Source organism: Erithacus rubecula (assembly GCF_903797595.1).
Source record: "Erithacus rubecula genome assembly, chromosome: Z".
NCBI classification, from domain to species: Eukaryota; Metazoa; Chordata; class Aves; order Passeriformes; family Muscicapidae; genus Erithacus; species Erithacus rubecula.
This window is the reverse complement of record NC_136661.1, coordinates 16,742,200-16,770,106: the sequence shown is the minus strand read 5'-3', so window position 1 is coordinate 16,770,106 and position 27,907 is coordinate 16,742,200. Positions and strand designations below refer to the sequence as shown.

At 38.8% G+C, this 27,907-nt stretch overlaps 1 protein-coding gene across 7 annotated transcripts in view; it reads right to left on the bottom strand.

Annotated features, from left to right (window-relative positions):
• Positions 1-26,255, bottom strand: part of ARL15 (ARF like GTPase 15) — a 219,115-nt gene extending 192,860 nt beyond the window's left edge. For 4 of the 7 annotated variants that reach the window (XM_079330427.1, XM_079330430.1, XM_079330432.1 and 1 more), the window contains exons 1-3: positions 26,119-26,255; positions 15,102-15,192; positions 14,438-14,494 (exon numbers count right to left, since the gene is read on the bottom strand). In XM_079330427.1, coding sequence (XP_079186553.1) covers positions 14,438-14,491 — 54 coding nt within the window. In that variant the 5' untranslated portion in view covers positions 14,492-14,494; positions 15,102-15,192; positions 26,119-26,255. Of the gene's footprint in view, positions 1-14,437; positions 14,495-15,101; positions 15,193-17,075; positions 17,131-26,118 lie in introns of all 7 variants that reach the window. The other 3 variants (XM_079330429.1, XM_079330431.1, XM_079330428.1) reach the window with 2 other exon arrangements.
• Between the last annotated feature and the right edge of the window lie 1,652 nt (positions 26,256-27,907).

Genomic DNA, 27,907 nt, shown 5'->3' with positions numbered 1-27,907 from the left:
AAATGGTTTCACATTCTGCTACTGCCTGTCTGTTAAATCACTGTCTGTGATAGCTTCACAAAGGATTTCCCTGTTACTATGTAGAAAGTGCATGTCAGCAACAGTGATTTGACTATATGGAAAAAACCACAAATAAGCTACTGAGCAGGCACATCTAAACAAAACAAAACAAAAAAATAAGGGGGCTTAAGTGGTTATTGTTACACTAAATTGGCATGCAATTTTTGAGGAAATTTTTATTGAACTTGTATTCAAGAATAAGAATGCTCTAAAAAGACAGAATCTAAACATTTGTTTTATTAACAGGGTATGTATATGCAAGAAGTCTCCACTCCAGTACGTGATCACCTTGCTCAAACAAGAATATTTTGCAGAGTTGAGAAAAGTCAGAATGATTCTAGGTGAAGAAAAAAAATACACTGTTAGCAAAAAGAAATTACAACACCTTGGAAAAAGAGGTTTTAAATACTTCTTAAATGGTATGAATTCTTCACAAGCACCATCTGGAAACTAGTGAAGAAACTGCTTGTGAAAGGAAACTGCATTTCTCAATATACAAGAAGCTGTGTGTGAGAAAGCACCACCAAAATAAGTTTGTATTGAATTATTATTTATATCTACATCCTGTTTAGCCATTTAGAAAAAAAAAGTTTAGTTCATGTTCCATAGATCCCTTTGTGTAAAGCTTTAAAAAGGCTTCTGCTAAAACAGGGAGGGCCCCCATACTTATATCCTCCAATTCACACTCTGTGGCAACTCAGAACTTTCAATGTGGATTTCCCCAACAAAAATAAAGTTGTGCTTATCGTTTCCTCATGAAGCAGTTGGTTATAAGCTTTAAACAAATAAAGGGGATATTGAACTATAGAAAAAAATAGTCATGCTATTGTTTATAGGTCTACGTAGCTTGATCAAAATACTTGACTGAGACAAACCCAAGTTTTGGCAGAAAAGACTATTGTTTGCCAAGCTCTAGCTGTTCTGCTACACCTTTCTGCATGTTCCCAAGACACACAGCCCTTGAAAAACACAGAATTGGGCACTGCCTAAGGACTCTTTCCCGGCTTAATTATAGCAGCACTGCACTGAAACATAATTGAGGCCTGCTTGCACTTTGGACACTTGCCTACTTAAAGAGACAGACTACCTCAAAAAGTTACGGCTGACATTCAGGCACTCCTCATCTTCAGCTTTTTCTACAGGACCAAAGGAACTCCAGATAAATACACTCATCTAGTACCAGCTAGCACAGGACACCTCTGGACCCACATATAACTGCTTTTAATTTCTCTTATTACTTATTCTCTTATTATGTCGGAATCAAGTAGAATGTTATATACTAGAATAATACCATATTTCAGCAAAATTTGCTATACAAAAGATGACCAAGAGAAGCCTTATCTGCTGGAGCATGGGGGAGGACAAAACTCGAACAAGTTCCAAAAAGACACAACAAGACAAATCAACCCTCAAAAATATTGAATCACAGCTGAAGTCCTCAAGATACAGAGATTGTTTCTTTAAATGATCTTAATGTCACATTTACTGTAAAATACATTTCATACTATTAACTACCATTATGAAAGCATTCTGCTTCCAGGTTTTTTGAAAAAAAAAAAAAAAAAGATGCTGAGTTCTACAAATACAATGTTTTCTTTCACCATTAAAAAGGTACTTCTAAGACAGAAATTGTAATAGCTTCCTGCTCAAATTATTAGATAATTGTCTCATGTGACTTCTTTGAAAACAGGTTGACTTGTATACTTGGGCTTTATTTTAAATAAATATGCTGTTCAAAATTCAGTATTATAATAATATCTAGCAATACAATCCTACTTCTGCTTAAACTTTACGGAATAGGAACTACCCCAAAACCAAATTATTTACAAATGTTGCTCATAATTATGCCAGTAGAAATGCATTGTTTGAAAATTAGTTTTCATTCCTGTGGTTTTCCTTTTTCTGGGTTTGGTTTTACTCCATTTGAGAACTTATTCCTCATTTCCACCATGTAATTACACTTTTTTTTTTTAAATTTTTTTTTAAGATTTTCTCTAAACAGCTTTTTTTCTTTGCTTGTGAACTTTGGTTTTAACAGGGGATTTAACATTAAGTTTCCTACAAAACGGAGAAGTTAAACATTAATTTCACCTCATAAGACAGTTGGACCTGCTGGTCAGAAACTATATATGGGTATTTCACAGATATAACACTCTAAAACCTGCTGCACAATATCTTGTCTTGCAAACATACTGAACCAGCTGGATTTCACATAGCTCAGCTTTGCCATTTTGATAATGACAGCACTGAACAAAAAAACCACATTACTTAGTGAGGACTGCTATTTGTCTCGGCAGCTCACAGGGGCGATCCAAAACTGGTGAGGGAAATCAAGAAACTCTCCTCCATTAAAATATTACTACCCTTCTAACTGATTTTTAACTTCCAATCCAGGTAAGTAGAACCATATAATTAAAGTATGGATTAAGAGAAAACCTAGAAAACAGATAATTTTGTAATCTAATGCTATGTTGCCAAAACATTAAGTTACAAAATACAGCAAGAACTATCTGAAAATAAAGTTGAAGAGAGTCGTGTTGCTGACAGCCAATCATCAGCCTTCAGTGACTTGCAACTGGAATGTGAAACAAACTTACAGTTTGTTCAAATATTTAGCAGCAAAAAAATAAAAAAAAAAAAAAAGAAAAGAAAGAATATTATATTTTATAAAAATCACATATATTGGCTCAGCCCTATCAACACATTTCCAAGTTTTAGCAGCTTCCTGAGTGTTAAATCACAAATAGAATGAGTTCTCTCTGTAAAAGATCATAGTAAAGAGCTTCGCTGGAGTTATTTGGTCTCTAATAATAAAAAAAATAATTAAACTGATTATTAAACCAGAAATAACTAACAAAATAAAAAAAATATAAATAAAATAAATACATAAATAAGAGGAAGAGTGATGAGGGGCAATGGCTTTAAATTAAAAGAGAAAAGGTTTAGTTAGGTGTTAGGAAGAAATTCTTTACTGTGAGGGTGGTGAGGCACTGGCACAGGTTGGCCAGAGCAGCTGTGAATGCCCCATCCCTGGAAACTTTCAAGCCAGGCTGGATGTGACTCTAGCCAGTCTGGGACAGTGGAAGGTATCCCTGCCCATGGAAGGGCTGCTGGAACTGGATGATCTTTAATGTTCTTTCCACATCCTGTTGGGAATTATACCATTATATATTAAATTTTTTTATATAACTTTGCAGTCAGAGGTTTTGTTCACCTTTGCCCAGGGTATAGGACTTTAAGTTTCTTTTCAAAGGACTGTTTCACCACTAGAGGCCTGATGACTTTTAACATCTCAGCAGACTGAAGATACACAAAAGGACAGAAGATACGCAAAAGGATCATTTAACAAACATGAGCTCCAGACATCACTCCTGAGCCTCCTTTTCTGCAGGATAAACACCCCCAGCCCCCTCAGCTGCTCCTCACAGCTCTGGTGCTCCAGACCCTGCCCCAGCTCCATTCCCTTCTCTGCACTCACTCCAGCCCCTCAGTGTCTCTCTTGCACTCAGGCCCAGAGCTGGACACAGCACTCGAGGTGTGGCCTCAGCAGTGCCCAGGACAGGGGGACAATCCCTGCCCTGCTCCTGCTGCCCACACTATTGCTGATCCAGCCAGGATGCCATTGGCCTTCTTGGCCCCTGGGCACACCCTGGCTCATGTTCAGCTGCTGCCACCAGCACCCCCAGGTCCTTTCCAGCCTCTCTGTCCTAGCCTGTGGCACTGCCTGGGGTTGTTGTGAGCCAAGGGCAGGACCCAGCACTGGCCCTGTTGAACCTCACACCATTGGCCTCAGCCATGATCCAGCCTGTGCAGATCCCTCTGCAGAGCCTTCCTGCCCAACAGCAGATGAACATTCACGCTGTGTGATCTGTGAAGGGCCTGAGGGTGCATTCAATCCCCTCATCCAGATCATTGATAAAGATATTACATGGAGGTTCTCCCAGTACTGAGCTGTAGGGAACCCCACCCATGACCAGCCACCAGCTGAATCCAACTCCACTGACCACCACTCCTCTAGGCCTGGCCTTCCAGGCAGTTTTTAATCCAGCACAGAATGCACCTTTTTGTTGTCTGTAAGACAAAGAATGATAGAAGGGTTTGGGTTGGAAGGTACCATTAAGATCATCTAGTTCCAACCTCCCTCCCAAGGGCAGGGCTAGCTTCCACTAGACCAGGCTGCTCAAAGCCCCATGTAACCTTGTGCTAAAACATTAAAACTGAAGCAAGAAAGATTAACAGGAAATTTAGGCCAGATCTTAGAAAAACAGTGTGTAGAAAAGTGTGTAGAAAGTAGAGCTAGTTGAGCTCAGGAAGAGTTTGTCAGAAGAGATTATGGAACCTGATGTGGTTTGTTTTTTTTCAGAGAAGCAGTCTGGACAGAACTAGTTTGGTCATAGTTCATCCTGCTTCTGAGCCAGGAATTAATTAGATGACTCTCACTCTTTTCAGCTCTATTTGTTATGATGTTATCATGTGAATGTGAAAAACAGAAACATTTATTCATTAAGGGAGACTCCCGATTTCTGAGGCTTCTTATACTTCACCAATCTGTGCCATGAAGTCCTGCATCAGCAACACAAATCCATTAAGTCATATCTCTATAAAAGATTTCCCTTTATGAAGCCCTTCTTCTAAAATTAATTTCAACCTTGTCAAATCCAAAACACTTATTAAAAAAGAACCTTTACAGGAAGACTTTTTTTATATCCCAAAATAATCTTGGAAAGCCCCACCAAGACAAAAAGCTGCTTCTTCAAATAAGGAGTCTGTTTTCAGTACAAAACAGAGGCAAAGCCAACAGAAAGTTACTTAAGTCAGTTTAAGAGCTAAGGAATACAACAGTGTTCAGTGCCTAAACAGCAACACAGTGACCTGCAATAACTCAACATACTGAGCATATAATAGTAAAAAATTATATGCCATTTTAAAAATTTCTTTTCAGACCTCCACTGAATACCTTTTCCTTAAGAAAAGAAGTCCTTCTTTATGGCAGTTGTTACAGTGAACAGGTAATGCATATGCTGAAATATAACACAAGCAACTTTTCTTAATGAAAGTATTCTAGCAATGAGGGGAGCAAGGAATCATTACCTCAGTTAACATCTATGGGGGAAAAAATGGTTACTTCATTAGAATCAGATGCTAAGAGAAAATAAGATGCTAACTTACCTGGTGCAGGTATCTCATATCAAGCAGCCTTGTAAAGTAAGCTTGAAAGAAGTCAGAGGAGAGCAGAGAAGTGACAACATTAAATTAAGAGGCATTCTTTGCCATATTATTCAAGAACTTGAGCAGATTACTAACATCTTCCTTCCTCAGGAAAGAGCTTCCCACACTATAGAATTTTTAAAGAGAAAATCCCTAACTCCCACAAAAGAAGCCACAAAATCCCTCTTCTCTGCATCCCATGCTAGAATTCACAAACAAATTTGCAATCACAACAGATTCTTTCTAATTATGTTCTAATTTCAATAGTAAAAAGAGCAAAAGGCTTATATAAGTATTCAAATACCAAGACACCAATCACCCAAGGCATGCACTGTGATTCAGAACCACAAGATCTTGCCTAGAACTTGCTGTGGAGTATCAGTAAATTCTTCACATTTTACACCTCACTTCAGCCTGCTGAAAAACAAAATAGCTCATATCTCATTGGGAAGCCAAAGTTGAGCCACTATCTGTGAGATTTGGAAATACAAACATATGGAATAATAAAAACATAATGAGTAAGAGTTCCACAGGCATTTCCAAATACATTTAGATTTTGTACTTACTAAGAGTTTTATTCATATTCTCCATCTAGAGCTGAATTACCAACCACTAAATTATTATTATTGGAAAGTGATAGCTTGTAAAAGATTCATGTTACATTACAAGGTCAGCACAAAACACACCTAAAACAATTTCTTTTATTGTGGTTTTCTTGCTCATTATCCAATAGTCCTAGAGCCTCAGTTCAGCATAGTTTGCTCCACAGCAGTTGGTTTTTTTTGTTCTTTAGTTGTTTGGAGCTGGGATTTTGGTTGGTGCATTTTCTTTTTTTTTTTTTCCTTTTCTTTTTTAATATACGTTTTGACCTTCTTATTTGTGGATTATTTAGATTTAAAACTCTCTTTTATGATCCCTATATTATTGTTTCCTGCCAGGCTGAGGTCCAGTACTAAGGCTACTGCTTTTTAATCTGGTATGACAAAGTGTGTACTTCCATACTTGATCCCTTTCACAGGCATCTTCTTTCTTGAAGTCAAGTAAGATGGCACAGTGAAAAGCATTTTAGAACCACTGAAACTAAGAGCTACATCCTTCAAACATCCCACAATATAACCCAATCTGCTCATGAGCCTCTCTCTTAGTAGATTCATTCTCTTCCATGGCTAATAAATTCAATCAGAGAAATAAAACAACACACAACTCTTATGAAAAGAAAGGCAAAAGCATCTGAAACACAAATCTTGATGTCAATAACCACAAATCTTTCTCAGGTCTTAGCCAACATGCTGGCTTCCCCTTCCCCTCATGGTTCCAGATCTTTTGCCTATAAGGATTCAACTTCACACCCAATCCCACCTCTTTTTCCACACATAGACAAGAAGTGCACTTGGCAAGACCCTGCATGGTTTCCAAATACACTGATGTGTTTGAGGTAATCCCTGTCTGCTTGTAGCTTGCTTGTCACAGCAGAGACTTGAGTCAGTATGGAGCAGAGCATCAACCTCTGTTGGGCCTCTAGGCATGACCCTGTACAGAGGGGTTATTACTTACAATATGTATTCCAGAGAATTGCACTGGAATGTCTTCCACTGAACCCAAGATGACAACAAAATGAAATAAGCAAATCTCCAAGACAACACAGGCCTGGTTAGGAAAGAAAATCTCACATGTTTTGGAAATGTGTGCACTTTTAGAATTGGGGTACAAATAATTATCTTCCATTAGGGTAAAGTGTGTGCTGTCTGACTACATTACAGAGCGAAGAGATGTTTTAAAAATCCATGATTAATGGAATTTGAGGCAAAGATAAGCAAAAAAGATGGGATTTTGCCTGAGATGCAATATTTATTAATGTTGCACTTTCACTTGGGGCTGCTCAAAGCCCCATCCAACCAATCCTGGAATACTTCCAGGGATGAGGCATCCACAGCTTCTCAGGGCAACCTGTACCAGGTGCCTCACCATCTCCACAGCAAATTTGCCCCTAATATCTAACCTAAATTTGTCCTCTTTCAGTTCAAAGCCATTCCCCCTTCTCCTGTCACAACATGCCCTTGTAGAGGTCCCAGTTACAGCATGGAAACACATTGCCTTGTCTTGAAAAAGAAAGCACTGGAAGATTTTGGATCTCTTCAACATGGTGCCAGCATGTGCCCAAGGCTAAAATGAAGTTTTGAAAATGCTACTGAGCAGCTACTTTCTGTTCTGTCATCTGCATCCTGTTGAAAATCCAGAAAACATATAGCAGACTTGTGTGTCTTAATGACACTGATTTGGAGAAGAGGAGGAAGAAGTGGGACATTTCATTCCATTGGCTGTTGCTCCTTTCCTTACTCTAATTTTTAAAAAAATCCTCTTTCAGATGAGTTTAGAGGATTGGAGATCCACCAATCTTATTTTTCTCTAATGTGTAAAGGTCCCAGTATATGAATCAAGAAGCATTTTGGCGATGCATATGCTGAGATTTTCTGGGTTGTCCTGTGCAGTGCCAGAAGTTTGACCCAATGATCTTTATGAGTCCCTTCCAACACAGGACATTCCATGATAAAATAAGTGCATGACAATTGATTTGTGTTTTGAGGTCCTGAGAACAGCAGAAGGATTGAGTGAAACAAGGTAGGTCTAGAGCATTCACTGGTCATTTTAAATGAAGCTAAAAAAAAACCCAAGTTGTAAGCTTTAGAAGCCTTGGGACAAACATTGCTGCAGAGGTACCAGATTTTTCCCTGCATTGACACAGGCAATTGTGACAATAACAGAAATAGAATTTTTAAATGTTGGTTACAACACACCATGTCATAGCTATATGTAGCCTTTGCTTTCCCTGACAAAAGATATTCTTACACAACTTCTCACATTTTTACTGTTCTCTAAAACTCTATTGCCCAAAGTGGCATTTGAGATGTTAGTAACATTTACTTAAAAAGCTTCCTTTTAAAATTTAAGTATATATAGTCATAGTAGTGGAACCATAGTAGGAATTTATGGCATCTATTAAATACCGTTGTTTTCTACTCCTAAACGACATAATACCCAGCAATATAATGCCAGTAAAAATTCAATATAGTTCTGTACTATATAAATCCTTGCCATAAAAATGAAATGGCACTCAAAGGTTTTCATATGACAAAATACAGCTAGCTTTATGATTTGTGTTCAGTATAATCAAAAAATAATCAAAATACAAGCACTGCAATGGAAGGCAGATCTAAAAGCACTATTTACTTTAAAAGGCTCTAAAGGATGCTGTAGAACAGCCTTTCCAAAAGCATTTATGGATTTAATTACACATGGAAACAAACTACAACTACTTTGAAGATAGCAACTATAATTATAAATAAGCTGTACCAACAGATATTCACCCAACCACTTTGAAAATTCAACACCTAGGAAACATTTTCAACATTAAGGTGAGAAGAAATACTAAAAATACTAGATATACATACAATGCTGGTAAGAATTAGAAGTGTCTTTCCACCAAAAAAGAAAGCTAAGTCATGAATAGATTAATTTTTGTGGCACCTTTGATGCACCTTCTTTTCTTTCAAATCTTCTATCCACTTGTATGACTTCTTCCCTTATCAGATACATATTCTTATACAAACACAGGATGTCTTCAGAAAAGAGAATTGAACTATTTACAGTAGCAATCATAACAGTAACTTATCATTGATGCCCTCAGAACACAGTGCATGCATGTTCAAAGGAAAAAGCAATCTTCTCTCACTCTAAGACAAACAGACAATTTTTGAGCTCATAGAAAGTAAGTTTAAGACCTGCAGAACAAACCTTTCCCACTTTTACTGTAATATGTCATTTGTGAAAGATGCAATTATTCTGCAAGCATAATTTCTAGTGCTCTGTGGTTGTCCAATTGCTGTCAAAAGCAAATACAGAGTAGCAACAAATACTTTGCAACTCACACTCAAAACCAACACAGTTTTTGGCAAGATTATGACTAAAAAAAACAGAATAAAAAACCCCTGCAGCTACAAGCAAAATATTTTGAGTCATATATTGCTGTATCTCTCTATTTCCACTTGCAGAATACCTATTAGATTCTTATTCAACTGTACAAGGTAGAGGATGTGACTGCACACAGACAGCAACTTTGACCATAATCATGAGGAGCTTGCTTTCCATCACAACTTAGAATTGCCCAGTCAGGAATTCTTGCAAATCAATTTGCTTATCTCATTGCTATGCATGGTCCCAACTTCTGGATTACACAATGTGAAAGAAAAAAAGTCACTTCTACTGAAGAGCCACTTCTAGTTTTTCAGCTTCTCAATAATTCAAATGATCCAGTAAACTAATAGACTTGTCATTTGCCACTAATTCAACATGTTCCCATGTTATCTTTCAAAGTCCACAATCTCAGGGCACCTTGGATTTCAAACAGGTCATTTTTTCATAGGAGACTGCCAGAAATTTGAATATTTTTACTTTGCAATGCACTTACAGATTACAATTTAAACTTATTAAATTCATTTAAAATACTTTTAGATTTATATAATTAAAGAGGCTGCATCCAAAAATGGTGCACATCACTGAGCAGCCCAGGGAAGCAGTGCTGTCACAGCAGCATTGGCTGACCAAGCTGCTGAGCTCCTTGAGCAGGTAACATGACCTGTGGCACAAGGTAACATGACTCTCAGCAATATCAGCACAGTTCACTTTAACCAAGAACTCTGCAAAGAGACAGGGAAGAGAATTGTATTTTGAGCCACACTCCCAGCCCAGCCTTGATGTTTTTCCCCTTCACCTGTCTTTACCTTCCTGTAACATTGAAAAAATGTTACAACTGTTCCTTTATTTCAGGAAAAGTAGAAAGGAAAGTCTCAGCTCACAGTACAAAACCCAAGATGCATCTAACATTCACATGCACAGAGGGACACATGCATCAGGAGGTCTGCCCCACTTTCTCCTGTTTAGGTACAAATCACGACTAGCATGGTCTGAGCAGCTTGCTACAGATTTGCAATCACAAAGCAGGCACAGTCCCACCCAATGCAAGTCACTGCCAAGACTGGTGTGATAGCAAGAACCTTTTATTTAAGGCTGGAAATTAAAAACATGTAGACCTTTCCTTTCCAACAGTCTATCCACAGAATATCAGCAGTGACTGTGAATGGAAATATCCATATTTCCCCAAGGGTAGCACATAAAAGGACTTTTTATCCTGCTGCACTTTTGTGCTTTTGTTTTGCTGCTCATGTCAAGGACACGACATGGGAAAGGGAGGAGTAGACAGGATATGCTAAATGAACACTGTTATTACTTTAACTTAGTATTTTCCAATGGGAAACTATGTCAGGGAGGGGAAGAGTCTCATAGGAAGCTTTCCACACTCACAGGCAAGATCCAGGAACCTCCCAGGCATGTCCCCATGATTACCTCCTATTTCATGGCTGCCTTTAGTTATTGGTTCAGTTGGTTTCTCTTTTTTTAAGAGTGTCCCCTCCACCACTTCATAAGTAATGTCATTTTTGTTTTGTTCTAACACAGACAAATTCCTTAGCACAACAGCTGATTCCAGTCAAACCATTTCAAGACATGAATTTGTCATTATAAACAAAGACAAATGTAAGTAAGTCCAAAGTAAACCACAAAACTAAAAACACAATTGTATTGTTTACTATACTTACTATATACAAACTATAGCAAGCAAAGCTGTAAAAATGCATCATTTATTTCCACTTCTCATTGCACAAATTCAAGCCAAGAGGCTACTAAAACTAAAATATCAGTTAGTCCTGCTTTTCAGGAAGAAGATGCCAACATTGATGCAATGTTGTCACAGTGCATTGCTTTTGCCACACCCAACACTTCAAAGCAGAAATAGCTATAGGGAGCTTTTTGTTATCCTTGTGTTGCTTTGAAACAAAAATTATTTGTCTATTGATTATATATTTTGAAACCAAGGAAAACTTACTCCTAATTTCCTGAAACAGGAAAATGCATTTTCCAGTATTTTTCCTTCTAATATACACCAGTAGACCATGTTTCCACTAGGCCTCCTTAAGTATTTTGGCATGGTGCTCATCTCTGTAGAGATTTCTGTCCTTGTTTTTCTATCCAAAACAACAAGTGATGTGACAATTACATTTTGCATGTTCTTGCAGTCAGATTTAAAGGTTAGGGACAGAAAGAATGCCTTATTACCCCTATTGAAAAAGCTTACAATTATATGCAAATGGATGAAAAGAAAGAAGTCTCAAGGGTTAGTACAGAGTATCAGAGAATCTTCCAGTGTATATGTGTAGGCACACAACAATGCACAATGTTTCCAAGATGGAGTCCTAAATATGTATAAAGGCGGCAAGTGTCCTATCATAAAAATTGTTTTACAAGACAAAACAAATTTGGACTATTTTCTCTCTGAGGTTCACATAGGTAGAATTCTCCATCATCTGTTTAATGATGGTTTCATTAACCATTTACCTGGTTAAGAAAATTAAATCAGAAACAGAAAGGACATAAATTACAACCTTTGTTACAAGCTGTCATATGCTTACAGCTCCACAGTCACGCAGATTCACACATTTAACTGCCTGTTCCCACACACCCAATTGGCACATCTGATGCAGACACTAGCATGGTGGAAGAAGCAGAAACATGCACCTGAAAAACTGGCACTTCTGAGAAGCTACTAACTATGTGAAACACATTGAGCTTTATTTTCATTGGTTGGTTCCTTTCTTAATCCCAAAAGCCTTAATTTGAGTTTATGATAATGTTTTCCTTTTAGAAGGAAGCATCTATCAGTTTCAGATCCCTACAAATATTTATATTTTATATTAACCATCTCTGCTTTGCTCCTCCTCCCTTCAAGGGTATTTACTTCAAATTTATCTAGTTAGTTCACACAAAATAGGCATTACATCTCCCCCTGTATTCTTGCAAAGATGTAGGTTTCCACCTAGCTGAAGGCAGCGCATGCTGTTTTGCCATGGATCACTATATAAATTCTTCCTCCATCTCATAATCTGTACATGCCATAAAAACAGGAAGCCTATTTAATGGTGTAGTGCAGTTGATGGAATGGGTGCTTTGGAGTGTTACTGATAAGCAGCTTGATGAGCCTTACTTGCAGCACTGAACCATGAGGACACACAGAACAGGAAGTGTCCAAGAAACTCAGTACAAGCTGAACACATGGTGCAGCTAAGGACTGGCATCTGAGAGACTGCTGAGATATCAATTAACTAGCAAACAGAAAATCAATTGAATCTGCAATACAGCATACAGCAGAAAGCACAAGACCCAAGGAATTAATTAGTAGGTAGATATGAACTGGAGTTTTGTGGTTTGCTTCTTGACATCAGTATAGAGCATGCAATACCTGAGAGCTGCCACACTTGAACTGACACACTTGAGCAATAAATCCAGTGATAGAGTTACAAGCACCAGCAGGGTATGGTGCAGAGGCAGAAACCATCACACTGTGCTTTGCACAGCTCTCACTTCAGCAGGCCTCTCTGTTTACTGTGACACCAAAACTGTCCAACTCCACCCTCCAGCCAGAGCATCTGAAACTCACCTTTCCAATGACAGGCATTTTTATGAAAGCAAGTGCTCTCTGCACTCAGCATTTTCCTAAAGGAACTATTTTAACCTTCAAATGCACTTTACATGGGCCTGTACACTGTGGCCACAACATTCATCTCTGGATGCTCTGAAGCCCAGTCATCATACTCCTCACTATCCTTCCTTAAGTACCAGCAGTCAATGAAATCAATTTCTTTCAGCATTTTAATAAATGAAGCCAGCTCTGGTTATTTTGCAATTTAGAACATTTGATAAATTAAGTATTTTGCTGCCCAAAAGGTCAGAGTGAGATACCCCTGTAATTCAGCTATCACTATAACTGCAGTTACCACAACTCAGCAGGGCACTCTATTATATACAAACAACACTTGACCTATTTTAAAATAAAACAGAGCCAATTACTGTCAGAGATGCACTTTGCTGTACATTTTACCTGCTTACACCTAGGTCTGCAAGACACACACATTTATACTTGGACATCCCCTCAAACTAATTTGAACAGCTTATTCCAGCCTTCTAGAGAGCTGGCAGACCATTTGAGTACCTTGCAGTCATTGAAACCTCAGACTGTAACCCTCTCTGATCCTTAAGATAGTATACTCTTATCACACAGGAATTTTTAGACAGAAAGACTTCCTAAGAAATTTAAATACTATAAGGAAATATGCCTTTGACTCTTCTACCATCCAAGAGACATGTTGAAAACCAGCAAACGTCATGAGAGAAAACCTCAAGCAGATATTAAACACTACCTGGAACCAAATTCTATGAACAAAAGCAAATGTTAAGCTTTGAGATTCTGCCCTCAGTAATACTTACTGATGGCACATAGCCCTCATCACTGTTGTTCAAAACCTATACTTTTGACTGTATGAAGTGGTATGTTGCAGGCTTCCTCCTGAAAAGCATTAACAGAAGGAGCAGCATTCCCACTCTAAAAGCTCCAAGATAGGAATAATGATTTGAGCAACCAAGTCTTACACAGTGTGTAAGCTGTTTACACTACATTATTGTAAGGTATTCAATAAAATTAATTTCTAAAAAACTCCATTCATCTAACTGTTCTCATCATTAATTAAAACAACTGGGAGCAGAAAAAAATGCTAGCAAATTTGGGACACATATCTGAAGTAAACTTGTTATTTCTTTTGTATAAGGTTTGGTAAGGTTAACTTAACAGCATTTCCAAAATGATAAGGCTAGCTAGACAAAATAAATGCATTTAGCTAATGTTCTAATATGTGACATTACTCAAACACCATAGGTATTTAATGGCAAATGTACATAAACCCTCCAGCAATTACATCACACAAGAATTCTCAGCAACTGGTGCACATGAATTCTAAATTTTCTTACACTTCCAGAGCCTTGCTGAATATTTTTTTACCTTTTTTAACTTAAGTGGAAGATACTTTTTCTCTTCTGGTTTTAGTAAATCTTTGACAGGATAAAAATCTACTTAGTAGATCTACTAAGTAGCCTGATTATGCAAACTACCATTGACAAATCCCTTTTGAAACCTGCATTACTTCAATCCAATCCTAAAAAACTTAAGTAACTTTTTTTCACTCAAATGGCATTAACACTAACGAAAATAGTTAGAACATTGCCTTACCGTGTAAATGCCAATTCTACAAACAGCAAATGAGAGCTGGATACATTCAGACATAGTCTAAAGGAATTAAAATAAACACATTATCAAGAATGCTATTTAGTAAGAACTATTTTTTTCCCATCTCTCCCCTCTCCCCTGAAAGAAACACCCTCTTCAAGGCTGTATTAAAACAACCTGACAAAAATGTAGTATAAATTCAGGTTATACAGACATCCTTCATAGAGGAGCAGGTAAGTGTAGAGGTGTCAACACCTTCCCACTTACTAGTTCAGTATTTCATTATAGTCTCAAATTACCTAACGATCCCCAAAATGCCTGTAAACAACATTAATGATTTGCATGTACGCTTTCAGTCTCATTTATTTTTATCCACTCTGATATAAAAACAATCTGCAATAATCATTTTAATGGAGTGCTTTTTGGCCTCTTAGTGGACTGTAAAGAGCTTCTGCATTTATATTTTACAGGTTTTCTCTCCTTTGCCATCACTGAAACTGTCTTCCTCTATATACCAGAAGAATGCACATAATTAAATGTTTTCACATTTCTGGAGCCTTATTGCTTTAGTTTTCTGATATTTTCATCTTCAAAGTAGAACATGAAAATAAAACATTTTATTTAATCTGTTCTTACAGCCGGGAATAATCATATTGAAAGTTTTTACCCTCAACTTGCTCAACTTCCAATCTGCTGTGATGTCACAATTCTATGTCTTCTGCAGTCACCCAGAGAGGCTGAGGATGGACTACGAATTTCTGATGAAACAGATGAAAAACACCTTCTTTAATTAGCACAACAAAGCCAAGAAATAAATGCAGCTCTCCAACACCAAAATAAAAACCACTGTATATTTGCCATATTTCCTACACAAGTAGGTTAAATAAATTATGCTTACAATGATTTATTCAGAAGAGTAATTGAGGAATTACTTTATATATGGTATTTGAAAGACAAAAAGCCTTCACATGGAACATTTTTATCACATGTTTAACAAGTTCATCTAAGATAAAGTGCTGGATAATACAAACTTCAAACACACTAGTCAAAACACCTTTTCAGCATCTGCTTTCTAATTTCGCCCTAACTTCAAGAAAAAGAAAACCCTTAAATTGAAATACCCATTTAATTAGAATTGGGATATTAAAAAAAATCTAAATAAGAGATCTTAGTTATGAGTAATAAAAAAAAATGTAGCAACATTTTTCTTTTGCTGTTAACTGTTACATTTAATTTTAAACAAACAGTATTTCACCGAAAGTCAAAAAGCACAGCACAAAAACCTGAAAGCAAACTTCAACAGCACAGTTGATTTTCTTTTCTTACTAGAAGTAATCTAGCATGCTACTAATGACAAGGAAATGCTGATTCAAAACACAATTTCAATTTAAGGAGACTTTTTTTTTCAGCTTTAAGATCAAACATCCAAATCATTCTTTTGTACTCTGAGCTTCTCCCAGAAAGAAAAAGTGACAGAGAAATAGGAACTGACTTCAAGAAATCCTACAGTTATACAAAGTGGTGGGGCGGATACTCTGGACAGTATTTGCAGACCTTGTTCCAAAGGTTCCAGGGATGGATGACTTCCCCAAGCAATTTAGTCCAGTGCTTCATTTCCCTCTCTACCAGAAAGTTCCCTAATGTTTAACCTTGGTCTGTGGCAATTTAAGGCCATACTTAAACACTGGGTGATACATTGAATGATTTGCATTTTCAGTGTCCTGGCAGAATCTGTCTTGCTGGCAGACACAACTTTATACACAAAGTAAATGATCATTTAAGCTTCCAAGAAAAGTAAATGTGCAGCAGCAGCAAACCACTATAGCATCTCCATGTATACAGTTTGCTTTTATTCTAGACAAGCACAGCATTATAAATTGTTTTATTTTTTAAATTTTTGTTCAGTATTTTCAGGCTATACATTAGCGGGAAAACTAAGCTGCAGCTCAAATTCTCCCCTTGCTTCAGTAGAATGAAACAACCTACATCCTTTGTTACCTTACTCATCTGTTGCTGGGTTTGCTACTGTCAATGTTCTGAAACCACAGGCTATTATTATAAGGCATGAATTCTGTCACATATAGCACCAGTTAATGTTTCCCTTATGTATTTCCCAGTGAAATATTAAGATAATCTCTCCTTCAAGCCTCCAAGACAATGCTTATAAACTACATTCTATTGTGGTAAAAGGGTCATTAAACCAAATGCTACTATTAATCTAATTAATCTAAACTAATAATAAGATCTATTATATTCACCTATCCTTCCTTCTGAAAATTTAAATTCCCTCCCCAGTAGTATTTCAGTTTAATCCTTGAAAAAGTGACAGGAATTGATTTAAATAATTAAAATTTTAGTGATGCTATCCTTTAGACTATCACTCCTACCACCTAATTAAGATATAGATGATAATCTATTGCTGCAATGGGGAGTTTACTCTTGATACTTGTAATCTTTCTTTACTTTGGTTTGCAACTCACTTGGGACCATACAATTGGGCAACAAAACAATTGTTGGAAAATTTGCATGTAATTTACTTACAGTTTATTGTTGCTTTCTGAAAGGATTTTACACGGTAAGCATGAAAATAAAAGAAAAAAAATGTAAAAATATACCTACAAATACTATTAAAGAAAGATACCTTGTTTGGCACAATTCTACAAAGACTAATTCTTCACAGAAGCAGCTTCACAAGTCTAAAGCAAAAAACAGACTCATCAGATCAAATACGTCAAACAATACATGCATGCATCTTTGCCAAAGCAGCCTTCTGCCTAGGCAAAGGGTTATCTCACAAAATTTAAATAATTTCTCCCACTTGGCCAGCTTTGCTATTGGCCTAAGACTTTGTTATTTTAACCATACCTTGTAAAAATGTGGCTGTTTAAAATTACTTAGATATCTGCCCTGCAGCTGTGCTTCATTCAGTTCAAAAGGAGCATCTGTTCTGTCCATTTCTTCAAGTATTCCTCTATCAGTACAAATACCAATAAACAAGAAGTTCAGTATTTGGTGTTTAAAATAAAAAAAAATCTCATTCAGCTCTGACACAGGCACACAGTCTGCAACTCACAAAGACATTGTTTTAAATAATATCTATTTAGTCAGCAAATACAAGATTAAATCCCTACTCATAATATTTACAAGAGACCAAGTTTTAAAAATATTAATTAGAGCTGACTGATGACTTCAAAGCAAGCCGAGTTAAAAGCAGTAGTCTCAAGAATCTTGATGGGCAAAAGGAGAGGGCAATCCTAATCAAGAAAAGAACCAAAAGGCTCAACAACACCTGACAGAACTGCAGGAGCCAGTCAATTCTGCCACCCAGCAGTGACACTCACCTCGACCTCAACTCACTGTGACATAACCCTAAATAAATGACATCACTGACTATAGCTCCAAGAACACGAACAGAAAGCAACATGAGAAAAGGAAGATGTTAGAGGGTTTTTTCTGGTGATATGTTTCTTTAATACACCTAAGATCAAGGTACACTTCTGCTCATTTAAAATGAAGTGATCACTTGGAATTGCTGAATCTTCCAGGCAAAAGTTTTCCACCTCTATTCTTATCGCCATCTTTTTCAGTGTATAAAATTGCAAAAAATTAGCAGTACAAACGTATAAAATATACACTTGCATATTATGTATATAATTGTAAGTGTAATACACTTGTAATTATGTATGGAGCCTGAAACAAATTCTCAGTGCTTATGTGTTTTAAGGAACGTGTGGGTGCCCAAAAGCACAAACAACAACACTACAGTAAAGGTAACAGGAACTTTGACCAGCACTGCTGATTGCTAACCTTGTGTACTCAACTCCAGCTAATAACTACAAAACTTCCCTTTCTGCACAAGATGTCACAGCCCCTTAGCATATTCCATTAATAACATTTTTCATTTAAACTCCCTGAATTCTTTTTAATACTGTTCTCAGGGACAAAGGACACAGAAAATATTTTCATATTCTCCTTTAATGCTGAATAATAAAATTTTTAAAATACCAAACTTCTGGTACATAATAATTAAAAAAACAAATCTTAATTTAGAGACTAAAAGACACTTGATGTTGATGAAAAAGCAATGATATGTGAACAGGAAATAGGACTAGATCCAAGAACTCTCTTGTCATCATAAAAAGTAATCAAGTGGATGCACCAGAGAACAATGCTCTCCTCTCTTTTAGGCAATATTGCCAGTAGAACAGTTTTCCATAACTGTTTCCAGGACTGCAGTGGTTCAGGCAGTGAAAGATGCAGATTAGCAAGCAGAAAATTAATAGTTGCAAGAACAGTATAGACATTTCTCAAAACTTCTGGACCTTTTCTCCAGTCTTGCTGAAACCTGAAATTATGCAAGTTTCAGGCAAAAAGAAAGTACTGAGAAAAGAGATCACTCATTGTAGAGTGCATCATCTCTCTACATAGGTTGTCTGCACAGTTTCAGGTTCACTCAGTGTTGTGGGCCTTACATGAAAAGTCATAAATTTGTTAAAACACACATGTCAGAAAGCCAATAGCCTTTGCTCATACATCAAGGCAGCACCTCCAAGCAGAAGGAATCCATTAGCTATGTGCCCCTGGAGCAGATTAAGCATCTTCATAAATACCTCTGAATTGAACAGTCTCACCTCCTCTGCAGTCAGTGCAATTCTGATTACACTGGAGAGCTCTCCTGGACACCACTCAGAACATCTCAATTTTCTAACTGCAATTTCCTGCTCCAGAATTGATTCTACCTGTTTTCTCAATGAGGAGGAATAATGGATGCACAGTAAAGCATCAGGTCATTCAGGGAATCATACCACATGGACATATTCTCATGTTCCAGTAAACACAACTTCAGGATTTCCTACCATCACATCTAAACACTATGAATGATGCTCACCCACAATGAACCTGTCTTCGAAGACACAGTTCAAATTCCTGGTCTAGTCATTTTGACCTCCCTAATATTACTTCACAAGTGAGAATTCAGCTACACTCGCATGAAAACACAGTTCCTGGATTTAACTGTCAGTGAGTTCTTCTATAGGGAAAAAAATCACTTATTGCCTAGTTATCCCCTCTCTTTCTGATTTCAAAGACATCTAGTATGAAGACATCTCTTCACACCAGTCAGCTGTATCTTCTTCAGACTGAAGGGCTATAACTACTTATCCCTGCTTGTATGGAAGCAATTGCTTTTCTTCAATAACCACATCATTCTTCTCTGTATTTTCTTTTGTTTTTCAATACTCCTCCTTAGATGATACAACCAGAAATGTAGCATATAAGACAAGAGCAAACCTTACATTTAAGCAGTGCAAAAATGAGATCTTTCCCTCTTTTTTTTCTTCTTAATACTCTAAATTTTTTGACAGATGTCTGGGTTGAGATGACATTTTGAAGAAGGATCCTCCTTCCCTTTCCTGAGCACTGATGGTATTTTAGGGCCTATCCATGCATCTGTACTGCCATGTGACTTCTTCTATAAATATATGCAACTTTGCATGTATCAACATGAATTTCATCTGCCATTTTATTACGAATATCAAAAGAGGCACTACAATTTTTTTCCTGGGTTCCATATGCATTCTTAATATTTGTCTCTGCATCAGCCCATCCAAAGCATATGCAGTTTATACAACTAAACACAAATAAGAAATTTCCTTGTAATATCTGCATTCACTTCTCCCTCTTATTCACTGCCAGAGCTGTGCTCTCAATGCTCATTTGTATTTTTCATGAAATTTGTATTACAGATTACAAAATGATCACTTCACTTTTAATTGCTTTTAGGTTTTTAACCTCTAATAGAGTCAAAATCATATAAAGGAAGACTAGGCAACAGCTGTTATAAAAGCTAATAAAATTTGGAAAACAGATGTTACATCCATACAAAAGCTCCAAGTCATAACAAAAGAAGAAATCTGCAAACTTACTTCCCCCATATCAACAGTTCCCAGTGGATCTTGGATGCCATCTTGCTTACTCAGACTCACCAGTGCCAAAAGCTAATGTGGGTCCTGTGAACAAATTTTGTTTCTGTTGCTCCACCAAAACATAGAGCAGAGCATCAAAGATTCATGTTCTTCCTACTGTTTGTTCTTATAAGAAACAAAGCTCTAGGGCAGGACTGCATCTACTGTAAGACCACTTGTCAGCTACATTTCCTGCTTTGTGTCTCTTCCTCAGATAGAGGGAACAAACTTATGCACTTGTTGGCAATTAATGTAGTCACCTTACCAGGTTGCCAGAGAGAAAAAATAAATTCTATATGCTGAAGAGCTCTGGCACAAGATGAGCCATCTTTTATTAGATTGCAAATACTCTACATATCAACAAGGACTTTTATATAGTCACAGTCAGTTTGCACTTCAGAAAGTTATGCTGCACACACAGTGAAAAACAGCAAAACAAACATACTGCAGAGTAGTATGAGCCAAAGAAGCACAAGATTTTAAATACTGCTGTGGTTTCTTCATAGGGCTTTACAGCTCTTGGGGTCCACATTTGTGGTTTTAAAGTAAACTAAAAATGCTTCTTTTATTAATGGAGAGCTAATATCCTCAAAGTCACAAAACTTCAGAACTCAGTTTAAGAGAATAAACATCACAAGCTGGTAGAATTAAAAAACATGAGCTGATGATACTGACAACAAGCCAAAAATGTTAATCAGTATATGGTATTAGACGGAATATTTTGTCCTTACTAAATGCAGATATTCTCACTTATTAAAAGCTTGCATTTCTAACCTTTTGTGAAATTCATTACCATGTTGCTTCAAGCTTGGAGGCCAGACTGAAGAATTCAGGAGCAGCACACTGCAGAGCAACATGGTGTGGTAGTACATAGCAAGAGCTGGCATTAAAGACCAAGTATTCATACTACAACCTTCAGAAACTAGTCCTTCTGATGCAGGCCTATAAAAACCCATTAGTGAAGTAAATCTTTCCATCTGGTTTAATTTGAAAAATATTAAGTTCATGCCATCTGTGATCACTCTGCAATGCAGACCTAAGACCGTAAGCATTATCTTCTTCAATCAGAAGATTCACATCTGATCCAAACACTAATACAGTTCCATGCACCTTTACAGATGTTGTTTTCTTTCCTGCATTCAGCTATGTCTTTATTTTTAAACAACTGTCAGACCCCTCATCCTTGTGTTTAGCCAACTTCCCAAACTGAAGGGAGGATAATAAAAGGAAAATAAAAGCCCTTATGCTCTACAGGTGTAAATTTTCAAGGCTATTATAGGTTGAGCCTAAAAAATTTTTATTGTTATATGACAAAAGACAGAATTCACATGAGAGGGGTGTTAAGCACACAGTAAGAGGACACGGCCCTATGTATGGGAACAGCGGCTGCTCATGTTGCAGGCAATGTATCAAAATCACACAAGTGCTTCAGAAGCAAAATACAGAGTTGCTAGTATAGACCTTTACCCATTTTTCCTTATTCTAAGGACAGTATCTACGTGTTTAAAAAGTTTCAGTGAAGTAAAACTCTTACTTTCAAACATATGCCTCTATAGTGCATTTGTGGTATAAGAAAAAATGTTTTCTATGATCTGCCGATGCCAAACCATGGAACTGGCACCAACAATGGAAAGACAGGATCTGAAGTACACCAGAATCACTAAGTGATCTTGATCTATCCCATATTGCCACTTTCTGAATCTAACCTGTCCAATTAAATTAAAAAGTCTATTTAAAAGAAAGGTCTTAAAAGTAAGCAGCCCAAGAAAGAAAAGTTGGCCAGATACATTTCTTTCTCTTTTTTTTTAATACCACCTAACACTAAGAACATCAGCTTGGTATATGCAGCTTTCCCCAACCAAGACTTTGTCTGAACTATCTATGTATGTGAGGCCAAGACTGTTCAGAAACCAAGCAGAAACTTTCAAGGCCTATTCACATAGTCATCTAAAATTTGAAAACTTTGTTCAATTTACTCAAAAACTCACCAAATTTTAGGCTTCATGTGCATGCATACAGGAGTAAGTTTGCATTGTCCACTAACACATGTACAAAGAATAAAATAAACCCACCAAAATTTGTTATACTTAAAAGAAGCCAATCTCCAACAAAGCAACAAAGATTCTAGAACACTACAAGTGCAATGTCACTCAATTGACATTGCAGAACCCATGTTCCTGTTTAACTCCTTAGAAAAGAGACAAAAAAATGGGGGGAAAAAAAAAGAAAAAGAAAAAGCTACTAAAGCTGAAGTTGACCATTCAAGAAGAGTTATCTTCCATTTTAGGTCAGAATATTCTCTTCAACACCTGCCCAAAAAATATTTTTATATACAACTAAGATAGTACGCAGTATCTTGGGATATAATTTAGGGATAAGGTATCATAACAAAAATTCTAAAAATACAAAATTAAATGGGTTATCAATTTTTTCTTATAAATCTCATAGGCCCACACAACACCTTTCTTTTGTGAAGAGACAGATTCAAATTTCTACATCACTCTCTCAAGCAGTTTTTAAAAATTTTACACAGATCAGGCTGATACATTGAACAGAAGCATGTAAGAACTTTATTTAGATGCAGAGGATGCCACTGAAGAAGTATACTGCGAAAGTCTACTCAGGAGCTTAAAATCTGCATTGTAATTGTAGCAAAAAAGAAAAACCAAAGCATGCCATTTTTATTGTTCCCCCACAAGTTCTCCAAGCAAAAACTGTAAGACTGGTCACATGCCATGCTTTTCACAAGATGCATCATGGCATAACTTCTTAAATTAAGCATAGTCTGCTGAACAGAGGCCAACCAACACAAGTCTCTGAATACACTAAAATCCTTCCAGACACAAAGTAGCAAGAATGAAGCCCAAGAAGGTTGCAGACAGTACCCTGGATTATGTAGTCACGAAAACCTATAAATCTACACTGACGCAGTTGTGTTCACTTAGAATATTTTAAAGGAGTTAACTAAAGGAGAGTTAACAAGGAGAGCAACACGTACAAGTAAAAGGTGCCTCCAAGTGAAGATGTATTCTCTTTTAGAGGTTGAACTTGATTTAGGCAAAAAAAAAAAAAAACCAAACAACCCAACAAACAAACAAACACCTTCCCCCCCACCCCAAAAAAAAAAAATAAAATAAAACCTACCAGTCCTAACATCATAATTATATCACCAAAAAAATAAATGAGGCACCAGGCTGAAGAATATCTTCCAGCTATCAAAGCTACAGAGGCCAATGATTTTTTTTTTTTTTTGTTACAATGTAAAACTGCAAAAACAGACCAGAGTATCAGAGAAGATATCTTTTAGGACCAATTTATTATCAAATGGCAAGGATCACACTCTAAATCAGGGAGGCCCTACTCAGGTTCTGGGTATCTGCCCATAAAAGTTTCAGGCCATAGTCCAAGCTGGCTCCAACTGATTTCACTCTGAGAAGGTTTTGAATGCTGTCAATAACCTGATGATATTGGAAGTTACGTCAGATGTTCAATATTTCTTGGGATCTGCTTCTTAATGGAGAAAAGACATTTCCATCAATGTAGGTCCTATCTAGCTAAAAGCAGGTGAAGAACCTTTCTATGCAAGTTTGGGAAGAGCTGGCTGAGTGAGGGAAGACCCCTCGTGGAGATGGACTGACCCCCGAGTCCTTGCTGCAGCAAACCTGATCTCACCTGCCCTCACCTCCTGCCACTAAACTCCCTCACAGCCCCACTGATAACCAAAACTGTCAAATACTCTGTCTCAGCACTGTGGCAACTGGTGCTCCAACAAACACTACTGCAAGCAAAAACAACTCATCCTTTGCTCTCTGCCTCGCACTTCAAGCACAGGAGAAAACCTCACTGCCTGCAGTCTGCATGCAACACAGATCCCCAGCATGAGGAATCAGCAAAGGACCTTTTTTTTTGTGTTATCATGCCCATGTGTGTGCAAGAACCCAACATAAATGCACAAAGCACAAGATTTGTACATGTACAAACACGTACAGCTCCTTTTGCTATGGAAATAATGAGACAATTGTTCTTTAGCCATAGATTAACATTCATACTGCAACTTCAGGTCTTGTACAGATAAAGAGTAGGCCCATCTTTCCACCAGGGCAGACTGTGACGACAAGCTGAAAACAGGTGTACATAACTAGTTGCCTAACTTACCATAATTTGTTTTTTGCTTTTTTTTTTGTTTGTTTTCTTTTTTGTTAGAGCAGACTTTTTGAGGTGCCTGAACTTCATGATCAATGAGGTTTTTTAGAACTGACACCAAAGAAGGTCACACAACAAAAGAGAGGAAAAAGACCAGCTGGAGAATAAGGGGGGGGGGGGGGAAGTAAAGCTATTTAATCCCCTCCTCCCTTTAGTTAATACAAAAACATGCTCTCAGTTTGCAAGGCTTATTAAATTTATTGTTCTCAGAGTGGTTGGCCTTCCACACAACAGCCTGTAGCAGTCACAAAGGTTAATGCAAGCATTTCAAAAAGTATACGGAATGGCCAGTTTCATCTGGACATTAGTTTATAATGGGGAAAAAAAAAATCTAAGAAACAGCTCCAGGCTGTCAAGGAGCTAAGGGCTGCACTTGATACCCAGCAAGTTTATTATCAGTATTTCATTAACTAGGTTGTTAAAGAGAAGTCTGCCTACCATTTCAGCCATACAGAATTCATTTTCTAGCGTCTCTCTGCAGTATTCAAATTCAGAGAGGTAAGGCTAAAACATTTTGGGGGGCTGTGAGGCTCAATAAACCACAACAAATTTTAGCTACATGGACACAAGAATAGTAAAGCATGAATTCAATGTATTTCTGCTTAAGTTAGCTGCCAGAAAAGGAAAAGCCAGATACTGCGTGCAGCTCTCATCTCAGCATGGCAAATATTCTGTTCATTAAAAAGATCATCTCCAGAGATTCTGTTGCATTTGATGAACCTGTCTTGAAAGCTTACACCCATGAGCACCCCGAGTAAAAAAGTATGAATGACAGAGTCATGATTCTGACTCCAAATACTTCCTGGTTGCACTTGACACCAACAACGAACAGCGATCGCCAGAAGATGCCTGCTCTTCATTGCCCAGTGGTCTTTGCAGCGCTTCACGGTGAAGGAGTGGGCACCAGTTCATAGCACAGGGCTCGAAGCACCCTGACTGGAGCAATGGGATGTCAACGGGACTGGAGCGATGGGATGTGCTCGTTACGCCCCCCCCCCACCGCTAGGCTGAAAAGACCAGGTGAGCCGGTACCTACTAAACAAAGCCACCTGCTCGCTCGCCAGCCGCGCCACGGGGGTTTTGCTCGCCGAGATGCGCGGGTGAGAGCAAACACCAGCCACGACCCCAGCCGAGGTGCACGCCCGCGATACGATCTTCACAGACGAATGAAGCCAATATTCATTAAAGAGCCATAAACACTACCCCCGAATACCAGCTGCCCGGGCGCTCGGCTGATCCCGCCCGCGGTAGCAATTTAGTTCACTGAAGCGTGCCCTAAGCTCCAGCATTTAGGAAAAAAACAGCGACCCGGGTCACGGCTTTAGCAACCTAATAGCGGCCAAATGAGCGGGGCCCGGCCGCTTTATCACCCGCTACCGGCGCGGCGGGCCGGGCTCGGCGGCGCGGGCGGACCCGGCTGCCCGCGGCCCCGGGCTGTCCCCCGCCCCCGGCGCGCCGCGGCCGCCGCCCCAGCCGCTCGGTAAGATGTCCGACGGCCCGCCGCCGCCGGGAACCTACCAGGTAATCCATGTACCGGGGTGGCGCCGGGCGCCGCGCTGCCGAGCTCTCCGGAGGGGCCGCGGGCGCCCGCCCGGCTGACAGCGGCGCTGGAGCGGCGGGGCAGCGGCGGCGCTCGGAGCGGCGGGCGGGGGCGCGGCGCTGCCCCGGCGCTGTCAGAGCCGCGCTGCCGCCCGCACCGCGCGGCGCAGGGAGCGGGCAGGGCGGGCGGGGGCGGGACGCGCCGTCAGCTGATCGCACACGTGGGGGCGCGGCCGCGCCGCCCTTAAAGGCGAAGGAGCGCGGGCGGCGCTCGGCGCTCGCTCCCGGCCCGGCGAGCCGGGAGCTGCGGCGCAGCCCCGGGAGGAGCGCCTGCGGGAGCTGGGCCAGGCTGCCTCAGCCCAGCTCTGGCTCTCTACAACCGCCTGAAAGGCAGCTGGAGGCGCGGAGGGGTCGGTCTCTTCTCCCGGGCAACCAGTGCCAGGACGAGAGGATATGGTCTCAAGCAACGCCAGGAGGGGTTTGGGCTGGACATCAGGAAGAGTTTCTTCACTGCAGGGATGATTAGATACTAGAATGGGCTGCCCAGGGAGGTTGAGGAGTTACCATCGCTGGAGGTGTTTAAGGAAAGATTGGACACGGTACTTAGTGTCACGGTCTAGCTGAGAACGTGGTGTTTAGATTGGACTCCACGACCTCTCATAGGTTTCCTTCCCAATCTAACTGATTCTGTAATAATTTCCCTAAGCACCCGTGAAAGCAATGCACATGTTTCCTACTGCAACCTGACATTCTGACCTGGAGGGTTTCCGACAAATTAGTGGTGTTTAGCAGGAATGCCTGATTCTTGCAGAAATTGAAGGAAACTTCTTCATATGTGTGGCAGTGGGATAGGAAATCTAAAAGTGAGGTGTCAATTGAAAGAATTAGGGAGAGAAAAACCACTAGCAAGAATTAGAACTAGGAGAGTAGGTAAGGAGCTAGAAGAAAAGAGGTGTAAATGAGGGCGTGGGAGCAACTGGGAACCAACATTTGTAAGACTATTGGTAAGCACTTCACCTAGTAAAATGGAGTGGGGGAAGAGAAATTACAATTGCTGCTTTGAATTTTGTAACTAATTAAGGCCTGTTGTGGACAGTCTCAGTTACTATATCCAGAGAGTGTTGCTAAGATGTTCCCCTTGTGTCTGCCCAAAACACACATTGTCAATGAATAATTCAGTTTCCTTATTCATGTAGTCTAAAAAAATTTGATTCCTTTGGCAGTCCTTACTTCACTTTCGGACTCAATATCAAATACATCTGCACAACAAATTAGGTTTAATTTAGGTGACTACAAATGATTTTGTTTTTCAATCATTTAGAAGTTCACTAACTTTAATGCTTTAGTAGGTAATGGGTGGAAGGAGGGATACAGCCTTGGCCCTTCCTGCTATTCAGCATTCTGACTGTTTCCATGTTGTCACAGCCATTGCTGGCAACAGTCACTTGATTCTGAAACATTGTTTTGACAGGGGATACTACAGTCAAGACTACTTTAGCCACTACAGGCCTCTCAATAATGTAAGAGCTGCAAGAAACTCTGATTTTGTCATACTTCTATCATCACATTGATATTTTTTTTTATCATTTTGCAGTGCTTTCCCTTTAATCTTTAAAACCATTTATTTCTTCTTTTTTAGCAGTAATGCATCATTCTTGAGACTTGCTGCCTTTTGATGCACCTCTAAATGAAGGGTGAAATGAGAACATCACAAAAAAGCAGATATTTCAGAACTGTTTCTGGTGAGACAAATAGGAAAGGACTGGAA